The sequence below is a fragment of the Archocentrus centrarchus genome, chromosome 1, assembly GCF_007364275.1.
Source record: "Archocentrus centrarchus isolate MPI-CPG fArcCen1 chromosome 1, fArcCen1, whole genome shotgun sequence".
NCBI classification, from domain to species: domain Eukaryota; kingdom Metazoa; phylum Chordata; class Actinopteri; order Cichliformes; family Cichlidae; genus Archocentrus; species Archocentrus centrarchus.
Window position 1 is genome coordinate 3,277,649 of NC_044346.1, and position 11,412 is coordinate 3,289,060.

General features: G+C 40.6%; 1 protein-coding gene across 1 annotated transcript; it reads right to left on the reverse strand.

Moving 5' to 3' along the window:
- Positions 1 to 3,076: 3,076 nt before the first annotated feature.
- Positions 3,077 to 10,669, reverse strand: LOC115790014 (uncharacterized). Its single transcript, XM_030743654.1, has 11 exons — positions 10,616 to 10,669; positions 10,475 to 10,505; positions 9,125 to 9,711; positions 7,668 to 8,079; positions 6,281 to 6,322; positions 5,424 to 5,524; positions 5,276 to 5,337; positions 3,829 to 3,995; positions 3,564 to 3,719; positions 3,326 to 3,456; positions 3,077 to 3,265 (listed from the first exon to the last, which is right to left on the reverse strand). Exons 1-11 carry the CDS (start codon positions 10,667 to 10,669, stop codon positions 3,077 to 3,079), a joined length of 1,932 nt encoding a protein of 643 aa, XP_030599514.1.
- Positions 10,670 to 11,412: the final 743 nt, after the last annotated feature.

Genomic DNA, 11,412 nt, shown 5'->3' on the forward strand with positions numbered 1-11,412 from the left:
AACCATTCTGTAAATAAAACAGTGAAAACTCTGAACATTACTTGCCCCTGACCAACATGTTACCACAGTGATTTAAAAAGGTTATGAGAGACACTGAAAATTGACTTAAAGAGCAACATGGCTCACTAACCCATTAATCTCACTTTGTAGTACACCAAGTAACAGACCAAAACTGACAGCTGTCTGTATCAACACACCAGCAAATCAAGTTGGGCATTAGAACATGGGAGTCTATGAGGATTGACTCACTTTTGGAGCCAGCTTAATTTTTTCAGCGCCAGAGGTTGCTGCTTGGCTTCAATGGCTCCATAGTTTAGCTTCATATTTCCTTATAGTGAACCCGACCCTGAGGCACTCCACTGTGGTTTCAGCTGTAACTAAAGGTCAAATTAGGCTTTTAATGTGGAACAACCAGCTAATTTGCAACACAGCTGATTTTGCATAGAAGTGCACCTGCTAAGAATGTAAAGCTGATTGGCTACTCACACCGCTGCTGCAGAGTCAGCAGCGAATCATTAGCTCCCTCTGTGCAGCATCCATTTGGCTCTAATGAAACAGACAGCTGCCTTCATGCCACTGTGGTCCACAAAATAATCTCAGACTGCACATAGATAAGGCTCACTGCACTATGCTAATGCTTCTGATCAAAAATAAGTAACAATATTCTTCCTCTTAAGAGCTTCATTCTTTTCTCCACTTGATTTGATCAAAATATGGCTTTTGAATATATGTTAAATTATATTTTTACCTGATGGTAAAACAAGAAGAGGCATCACTCTAACCCAACCCTCATGAATGTGTGAAAATGTGCTTGAGGTGTTAAAAAGATATTGTCACAGAAAATATAAATATGTTTAAATAACAATATAAATAACACAGACAAATCACATTAAGATTTTGGATTCCTTTGCTGATGATGAATATATATATATATATATATATATATATATATATATATATATATATATATATATATATAAAATCCTACAGGAACTATTGATCTCCTACAAGTTTGATGAATGTCAGAAATGTGATCAGAAACATTTGAAATTCCTCAGGCTTCACTGCTAATAAGAAAATGAGACATTTTCAGTGAAATTATCTTCTCAGAAGCAAAGAGATGCATATTAAAACTCCAGCTGTTATCTAATATTTTGTTCTGAATACAGGAAGAATAAACTAAAATACACAGAAAATAGATGCATTAGAAGACAGTAAACGGGTGGTTCATCGTTTCCACTGCTGCACAAATGTAGAAAAAAAGCCAATAAAAAAGATGCTGGTCTTTTAATAGAAATCAAAAGAGAGAGTACAGAAATACAAGACCTGAAACCTAAATATTATAGTATATCATTATGATTTTCATTGCTTTTATTCTGTGGGACTTCTTTTGTTGCTGTAAAGCAGCAGAAAACGGTTGGGATTCTGTCTGGGAGGGTGGCAGAGGATTATGGTTGGAGGCTGCTGCCTGGAAGGTCATGCTCAGCATGTCTCACTGGATGGGGAGCCACGGAGGAGGAGTACCCCCTTTGACCTCGGGTTTCCAAGTGAGGAAGGAAGCAGCGAATAGAGGGTGGATCCACCATCACCACCACCAACCATCTCATCTTACCCTGCAGACAGCTACAGAGTGATGCTGTCCTTGGAGATTCTACCTGCTAGACACAAGGAGCATTCAGACAAAGGGCAGTGCAGTAGCTTCTTTTAACAGGAGGCAGGCAGCTGAGTAGATACTGGAAAGACATCCAGACCACAGAGAGAAATGACCCTCATCAGATACAAGTAGCAAGTAGAACGTACAAGTAGAAGTTCCACTATGTGATAATGCTCCGGTTTGGTTTCAAATATGTTAACTGAATTTTAGAAAGCATCTATCAGCCCATCACCGGTGTGTTGGCATGTAAACTCAGGGTCCAATATCTTGCCCAAGCATACTTTGGCATGCAGACTGGAACAGCCAGGAATCAAACCCCCAACCTTCCAATTAGTAGGTGACCTGCTCAACCTCCTGAGCCACCCCAGCAAACACTGTTAGAGCAAACATCAGGCTGACACAGATCATTGTCATCATCCTGTTGGAATCATATTTTGTGCAAACCTGATGAAAATGTTTCCAATATTTTCAACCGAATGAAGACACGAAGAAACTGCAGGTGATAGAAAAGCATCTGTTTTGAGCAGTGAAGGGCTGAGGGAACAAGTACCCTGTAATAAAGCAGAGTAAGGTCAGCAGACTCCCCATGTGTCAGCACACCGTGCTGGATTAGCTGCTGTAAGCCTATTAAAGTGTTTTGGACTGTGTGGGCCAGCACAGACTACACTTCACTCCTCACACACAGCAATGCAGGGTGGCCAGCTTCAAGTTGGGAGGTCACAGGGCCACAGCAAGCCATGTGTCCTACAGGAGTGTCCTTGAGCAAGATAATATAGGTGGATGTATTCCCACATTCCTTTCACTGTATGAACAATATTTATAAAAAAAAAAAGTCATTATGAATCTAGGCGTCTGATTACGGAGAACAAGTGGCTCCTGTACCCAAAAAAGATGCATCTAGTTACCCAGTGCACATTTCAATAATCAGAAAAAATGTTAAAATACAAACATGTTCTTGGAGCTCAGCGTTTTTTTCACTATTATAAAAGGACAAGTCTAATATTTGGTATAATGAGTATATATTTAGATCATGTGGTTTTTTAGACCATCATTTAGGTGTACGGTGTGTATGAAGAGGATGTCTGTGTTTATCATCAGGATTTTCCCATGTAAATCACGTCTGTTGTCCTCTGTTCAAAATACATCGCTTTCAAGACAAATATTTAAATGCTCATTTACATCCACTAACACAGGGACCATGAGGCCAAATAAAACTGGATGTATAAAATTTCATAACCCTCTGCCAGTAATTTGTGACTTAGTAAAGATGTACCTCAGCTCTCTCAAGAGCCCGTAAATGTCAAGACAATAACAATGTGCTTTCATTGTGACTTTAATGGTGCAATTTACAAAGAGTGTAACATGCAGACACACAGAATGAAAAGTAAATAAGAGATTTTACTGAATATAATTAAGAAATCATCACTGAGCACCGACACGCTGATCCATGTAGCTGTCTGGTGGGTGAAGGAGGTTGAAGCGCAACAGCTGCAGATCCACGACTTGGCGTTGCTCCTTTACGTGGCCCCAGAGAGTGCTGGGACCACGGGCAGGCGGAGGCGGGGGAGGCAGGTCAGAGTCAGCAGGGCTGGAGTAGCTTTGTTCAAGATGCTGGTGGTTGTTGTTGGGGTCAGGAGGGGATAGGCTGCTGCTGCTGCTGGGGCAGCGAACCAGGAACTTCCCCCGGTGGTGACGGTGGTAGAGCATGCCAGCTACCACCAGCAGCACCAGGATTAGGGAGCTGAGCAGGAAGAAAAGCACATAGACACCTTTGGTTTCAGTGGACAGGCTTGAGCTGCAACCTGCAAGGGGGGGGACAAAAAACACACACACACACAGAGGAGGTCAGCAGATGAACTAAAGCAGATCTGAAAGTCTGACTACCCTTACAAATTCGACCCAAGCATACCTGCAGCCTTCATGTCCACACAGAGAGTTCCTCCTGATCCCAGACGAGACTCATCCTGAAAGCCTGGCCGACAACGACAGGAGTAGGAGCCAAACTGGTTCACACACTCTGCATTGATGTCACATAGAACCAGTTGGGTCCCACACTCATTTACATCTGAAACAAAAGCTCATCAGTAACCAGCAGTGTGTGTCTGATTTCCACTTTTCTTTACAGGTCTGTGCACAGTAACTTCAAGTAATTTTGGACTTGAGCCCTTCTGTACCTGCAGTTGACACAGACATGATCACTGCCTCTCTCAGGTTTCCACTGAAGTTGATTCCAGTGGAAATGAGCCCCTGGAGAGCAGAGTGGATGGCCCTGTGGACACGCAGACCTCCAGGTTCCTGTCTGATTTGCAGCCAGAGGATGTAAAGCACTCCTGCATGCAATCTGTGCACAAAACCAGGATGTATGATGCATCATAACACTAACAAATCTAACAGTAAAAATTAAGCTTATGGTCATGTGAGTTAAAAGGTCCAGGGAACACTGGACACAGGACCTGTTTTGTCAAACTATAGTTATTCTATTGTCATATAACTAATTACTAATTCTATTATTTTTCAATAAAACTTTTAGTCTACACTGACAAGTTCAGGTGTTGCATCAGAGTGTGGGAAATTTTAATAAATGCACTATTCCAGTTCTCGAGGGGTGTTTCTATCATTTTATTCAATCTTATTTTAATTTTAATTGTGGCAGCACAGGAGGATCAAGAGTTAGGGGTGGGGGCACAGGTTTGGGCCTAAATGCTGGATACACGGCACAAGGCAAGCCTGTTTCTAGACTGTATACAGAGTCCCCACAACCACAGCACAACAAAATATCACAATGAAACAGCAATAGCAGACATGTCGACCTTGGACAACAGACAGACAAGCCTGTACACACCCTGAGGGCTCACAGGAGACAGATGAGGAACATAACACAGGTGAGAATCAATCAGGAGACAGACAGGAAGTAAAACTTACACAGAACACAAAAGAAAACTGACCTTCAAAATAAAACAGCAAGCAATCCAAAAGCCTTTAAAAAGACAAGAAGACTTGCACTAAACATGACAGAGACAAGGGAACACAAAAGCGACAGAGGGAAACACTGAGGGAACGAAACACACAAGTAATGAGATCACCAAAATAAGAGCTGAGGCTTAATACAAACCAGGAATTCAAAACTAACAGAGTCTAAACAGGTACACAGAACTTCACATAAACTAAACAGGGACTCAAATAATACAACATGAAGTAATGCTTAAAATTAGTAGAATGGTGAGATTAAAACTTCAAACACTGCAGTAACAGTAAAACCTAAACTCAGATACCCAGGATCACGACAGAGGAGAAACACACTGGATAAACTTACTGGGTGGGGTTTTCAGGCTCATGTGCAGCGCCACTATTCACAGACTAACATTGTGTGAAAGGCAGCACTGCACAAGAGCAGGAAAATAGTTTTGTGTTGAAAAATTGTATGCATACATTCAAAGTGCTCTTCAGTAAGTAAATGTAGTTACAACTGGTTCTTTCTGTACTCTAAGATTAGAGTAATGGCTTCGGCATTTCCACGGGGAGTTTGCTTATTGTGAATACTCTCAATCTTTCTCAGTGTATTCAAACACAAACACGCTGCAGCATGACGTATTAAGAGTTGTGATGATGTTTTATACAAACCTTTTTATTCTTTTAGAGGACACTGAAAAGTGAGCGTGCACAGCCTCCAACTGTTTGCTGATCTACAGAAACAAGAGAAGCGGTGGTCTTCACTGTCGAGTACATGCTGCATACGACACCTTAAATGTCTTTAAAAACAAAAACATACCAAAGCCTTTACTGAAAGCAGCAGTGATCTGGCAAGGTTGTCCCAGGACTCCTCCAAATCCTGACTGAAGTTTAGCTCTACAGCCACTTCAAAGAGGTGATCTGAGATTTCAGAGCACCAAAAAAGAAAAAAAAGAAGCCGTTGTAGTAACAGTTCCAGTCATCACAGTAAAAGTATTTGCATCTTTCATTTCAGCTCAAACATAAAATGACTCAATTCGATCTCCATGTATCTAGTTTGGGTAACGGGACACACAGCAGACATGTGACACTGAACGATAACAGAGGGGGACGCTATGAAAAAGTTCAACATAGCCACAAAACCTAAAGCCCCAGTTGGAGAGAAAAAGTTAACCAGGTTTCACATGTCACGACTCTTCGTCTGCACAAAATGATCCCTGTGAGTGTCGCCCACTCGGATCACAGACATTATCAGACGATGATAAAATGGAGATAAATGTCTATATAGAACATCAAAAATAACAGTGAAGCACAACACTGTTTCCAATCAGAGTTATGCTGCAGAAAATCATTAATCTTGGGATTTAGCTCACAGAGCAGTAAAAAAAAACATTTTAATGTCTTGCTTCCTTTAGAGGTCACTACAGAGCTTCATTCATGATGTTAGTAACACCCTGCACAAAACACATTCCTCCAATCAAGAACCTATACAGGTCTAAATAAAAGTAGAACTTTAAATGATTTTAAACTGGAACCCTGAACATAACCTGCTAGGCTGTGTGTTCAGAATAAGTTACCATGGTCATTTAGCCAGGTAAACAGAACCACCTTGAGTGATGTCCCAGGAAAAAAATGAGCCGTTCTTTTTGAGTGACAGTTTCTCAGTCCAATACTTACCACCAGGAAAGAGTGGAGTCTCTGAGTGGTTCTTCACGTTCACTGAGGGACAAAAGCAAAAAGAAATATGAGTTATGTTATTAGGGCTGATCTACAGTTAATGTAATTCAGGTTCTCCGACCTTAATGAGCATACAGACCGTCTGTGTGCTTTGGTTTAGACACAAAAACAGCTTTGTTGTTCTTGTGGAAACATCAGGGTTGGGGTGAAATAGAAGGCCTTCATTTACATGGTTATAGCAGGAAAACACAGTTAAAGCTGTATGTCAGCATTAAATCACATGGAACTTAATGCTTAAATCAAACTACAGTGAATGTTGATTTGAAGTTATAAGTTACCAGAGTTATCTGCAAAAATCCAACCTTAAGAAGCCATCTGTGTACCTTTGACCACCTCCCTGTGCAGCCTCTGTGGTTCTGTGATGCGGAGGTCAGCCCTGACATCATCCAACTTCATATATATATTGTTAGCCTAATAGCATAATGGCCTAAGTCATATTTTGGCATATTTTGAGATACCTACCTAATTCTACTCCGCTAACAGTGTAGATTCATTTAGATATCTCAATTTTGGCCAAAATATGACTTAGGCCCTTATGCTATTAGGCTAACAATATATATAAATAAATAAAAAGACACACACTATATAACCCATTAACATCATTTCTGACTGAACGTTAGCCTGCCATCAGACAAATTTGAGTGATCACAGTGCAAATGAGAAACGCACTCTGATGTTCAGCTGGTTTCATTTTTCTGCCCTTCCTAATTTTGGGTTTTCAGGTTTCTCTCATCCTTTACCCTCATTTACTGTTAAGAAAAATGGAGCCGAACCACCAGCTGTTAAAGCCGTCTGTTTATGAAGGGCAGTAAATCGATGGCTCAAAGAAATGCTGCCTTGTTTTAAATGACACCAAGAGAGTTTCAGGCTTTGCCAAAAATCTCAGAGGGGTCTTTTTCAGACAGATGCCGTCATCGTTCGTTTTGGTGAAGCTTTTGATGCAATACTTTTATGCATTGTTCAATAATTTAGCATGTTTAACGCAGTTTTTTTAAAAACACTGTTTTGCTTCCACTTTCTGTCATGATTTTATTTATTTTTATGGATAATTCAGTGAACGTTTGAAGATTTGACTCTAGGGTAACAGAGAGATGTACTGTTGTTCAAAGTTCAGCTGCTGTTTAACCTGGAAAGGTTCCCAATGTTGCAAAGGAAATGTATGCTCACTGAAACTTTGGTTTTATGACCTCATCGCAACAAGAACTTCTACTTTGTGCTTAAGTTTGCCAGGTTTAGACCATAGAAACAAATCTCCAAGCAATTATTCAACCCCAAACTGTGAGCACCTGAAAGATCCAGGTGAGCGCACATGTTCAGATGTACTCACAAGTCCCTCTGTGGTCCGACAGCGGCTCCATCATGTTAGGCTGAGGATGAGTCTGCTTAGTGTGCTGTGGGTCTTGTCTCTCAGAGGGGGAGGGAAGCTGACCTGAGATCTGGCTGACCTCTGTTATGTTCTCCGTCACTGTTCTGCTCTCGTTCCCCACAGCAGCAGCTTCCTCCTTGTCCCTGTGTTTTGCTGTTGTAGCGCGAGTGCTGATTCTCAGTTTGTAATGCTGACTGTCACCTGACTGCTGTGGAGATGCAAGCTGAACAAAGTCAGACTGGTTTGATTGGATGTGAGTGATCCCTCTGCCTGATCTGAAGGTCCTCTGGGTGGACAGTGGCTCAGTGGGCGTGGCAGTGAACTGGTAGACACTGCTGTGGTTTCCAAAGGATTGATGGTTGTGTTCATCCACCTGAGGAAGGACACAGGATGAGGAGTTTTACAATATTTTCTGGAATTTTCCACTAAAGTAGAACGCAAAAGTAAAAACACAACAGGGTGCTGCAAAAAATTTCCAAGATAAAATTACCTTTGTCATACTGTTTATACTTTTGATATGTAGGGCCATTATGAGTGACGTTCTAACTCACTGAGCAGTATCCAGTCGCAATCTATGTTGGATGCTGCTGTAATTACATTTATTTGTAATGCAATACTGTATTAAATTCAGTAACAACATTACAGTTAATCAAATTAGCTCTGTCATTGTTACTTGAGCTACATGGAGTCTTTGATTTTCTATTTTCCCGTCATGCACATGAACAAAACAAGCCTTTTTTATAATGCTAACTTATGCAGCAATCGCTTGACCTCAATTCATGTGTGATCTGCAACAAAAAAAAAAAAAAAAGTTTTTATAATTTACTACATGAAGCAGTGGTTCCCAAAAGCGTGGCCCACGGCCCACCAGGGGGCCACAAAGGCACTGCAGGGGGGCCGCAGTAATAACAGAAATTCCATCCATCCATTTTCTTCCGCTTATCCTTTTCAGGGTTTGAAATTACTCAGGTTTGCATAGTTATATATTTATATGAATGTGTTTATTTATAGAAAATGTGAATTAAAACTGATGATAGGAGGTGTTCAGTTGTGATATTGCTCATTACTCTGACCTAAACTTACTGCTCTTGTACAGAAGGTTGTGTTCCAGTGGCCAGTAGGTTGCATATTGGCATCAGCACTTTACATATGACTGGGCAGTATTAGTAATTTATAGCCAACAGCCTGTGTTGTTTATGTTTTTTTGAATCAAATTTTCATGGAATTTTCTGTTTTTTAAGTGGGCCGCAGTGCTCTTGACTTTGGAAAACACTATTATAGGGTCTTTACCTCACAATATAAAGTGCCTTGAGGCGACTGTTGTGATTTGGCACTTAGAAATAGAAATATAGAAAGACCATGTAAGGCATCAGCAAAGCTAGAGTTGAGAATTTGACTCCCACTGTGTGTCCACTTACCCTAGTTTCTGTGTCTGTAGCCTCCTCAGGCTCCCAGGGAAGCGCAGTCATCGCTGCTAAATGTTGCTCATAGTAATCATATCCCATCTGTTCACTCTTCGTACCTGGTCCAGATTCAGTGAAATCCATCTGCCCAGGAGATGCTTTTGACTCCTCACTTGTCTCCTGAAAGCTTTCCCCTGGGCTGTAAATGACTGGTGGTCCAAATGCCTGGTAGCGACCATAAAAGCCCCTGTACATAGGGTTGGGCCAGCCACCAATCAGTAGCACCACATACAGAATATTGGAGGATGAGGTGTATTTGGCCTCTTGCCAGCACTTCTGTAGGACTTTGTGTCCCGCTAAGTGTTCAGCCGGCTCATCAATGTGGATTTGGTCCTGTTTAAGGTTGCAGATGTCATCGGGTGTCAAGTCCTCTAGATGGAGATGAATCCTCTTCCTGGGATCCACCTGGATTGTCCAGTTGCACCACAGGGGAGGGTTGGAGCACAGGTAGTTTGGGGAGAAAAACTCACCACTTTCACTTTGTAGCAACTGGTGACAACTCCGCAGGGCGAAGAAAGTGTTGCTTTCTCCCCCAGATTCATCTGTGAAAGAAATGGATGTGCTGCTGTTACATGAACAGAAATGGTTTTATATATTACTGCTGATGCAGTTCACCTTCAGGTACGTTTCCAACCTTGTGGGCAGCTGCTGATTTCAATACTGTACATGATCAACATATAGTTGTACATTTTAGTTAAAGACACCCATTTTCACGATGCTCATTTTTACTTCATCTTAGTTCTTAAAGTCTAACTGGTAAATTTAATTATCCTTTAGACATCTGTTACAGTTTGTTGTGGTTTTAAATATACTGAGTGTCTCTCAGGCCTCAGCTTCCAGCAGATTGGTTCATCTCACAAATATATACACTCATTTAAAATGAAAAGGCCCAGTGTTTACCTAAAACGGCTGTTCCTGTAGCAATTAGCAAACACAAAATATTACATTTGTTGGTGACTACAGTACACAATCCTGACTAGTCATCACTGTTGGCTTTGGTCAGTTGCTAAGAAGAAAAACACTGAATAAAAAACAAATATAAACCTATATAGTCATAAGGAAACAAACTACCAAAATAAAGTGCAGTTATTTTGAATCTAATTAGCTTAAATAATCTGTTCGGGGAGGAAGTGAGACATTTGCATGTGTGCTCGAGATCACAGTTTTATGAAGCTAAAATTATCAGTCTGTTTTTCTACCTTTATGGCACAGCTCATAATCCTAAAGCAGTCAGCACAGAGCCAACAGTAAAAGTACAGAAACATTTAGACTTCTACAAATCCCAAGAAAAACATTTACTCTCACCTGGAGGCTGATTGGTTTCTTCTTCGTTTACCTACAGACAAAAAGAAACAAACAATTAAACTGTTAACACGGGTCCAAAGGAGGTTTTCAGTGATGATGACTTACCTGTGTATTACAGCCTTTCCAAAATATACCAAATACCAACAGAAATATGAGCAGCACACGCTTAAAGTTTGGGATGTTCTTTTGTGTCATTTTCTTGTGCAGTTAAACTGCTTAAATGAGAGAAACAACAAAGTCCGTCTGACCTTCTTAGCTTCAGTTCAACTGATACTTTCCTTTCCTGTCAGCAGGTGAACTTCATCAGTTAGTTGATTGAGTTTCCTGTCACTGGCAGGTAATATCAGTTTTGTCCAGCAGAGGGCGCTGTGGTGTTTATTACTGGGTGTTTCAGGGGGAACGGCACTTATATAATTTTAGGGTTTTCAAACATTATCAGTTACACGTGTTTCTTGTGTCAGGGTTTCAGAAGCCATTTTCAGTTTGAGAATAAAGTTTTCATTATTTACAGGAAAATAGGAAGACCAAAAAGCATAGCTACAATTCATGAGAGATTATAACACTTTATTATGGAACATTCTAACACTGATTAGTTCACAATTTATTAAAACAATAACAAGAGGCAGTTTTAATTTACTGAGGGTGTGGGGAGGTAGGTGGGGATGATTACTAAAATAATGTTAGTGGGGAGGGAATCCAGAAAAAAGAAATGTGCACATTATGACAAGATTTTGCAGTTCTGCATAATCAAAGATGTGGACATAAGGTTTTCAAAAACCACCACATAGAAGTTGAGTTGCAAGCAAAAAGCAAATAAAATAAAAGCATTTCATAAATACTCGAAAACTGTGAACATTTAATTATGGAAGTCTGCGTTGTGTTCGTGTTACATCATCTTGTCTCAGACAAATCAGTTGTTTCTGTAACTTAGTTACTTG

What these genes read in the sequence shown, in the direction of transcription:
- LOC115790014 (XM_030743654.1), bottom strand. Translation starts at nt 10,669, where the DNA reads ATGACACAAAAGAACATCCCAAACTTTAAGCGTGTGCTGCTCATATTT. An exon ending in GTCGGACCACAGAGGGACTT is followed by an intron (nt 6,323 to 7,667) that starts GTGAGTACATCT and finishes TTTGTCCCTCAG; the next exon opens with TGAACGTGAAGAACCACTCA. An exon ending in CATGTCTGTGTCAACTGCAG is followed by an intron (nt 3,720 to 3,828) that starts GTACAGAAGGGC and finishes CTTTTGTTTCAG; the next exon opens with ATGTAAATGAGTGTGGGACC.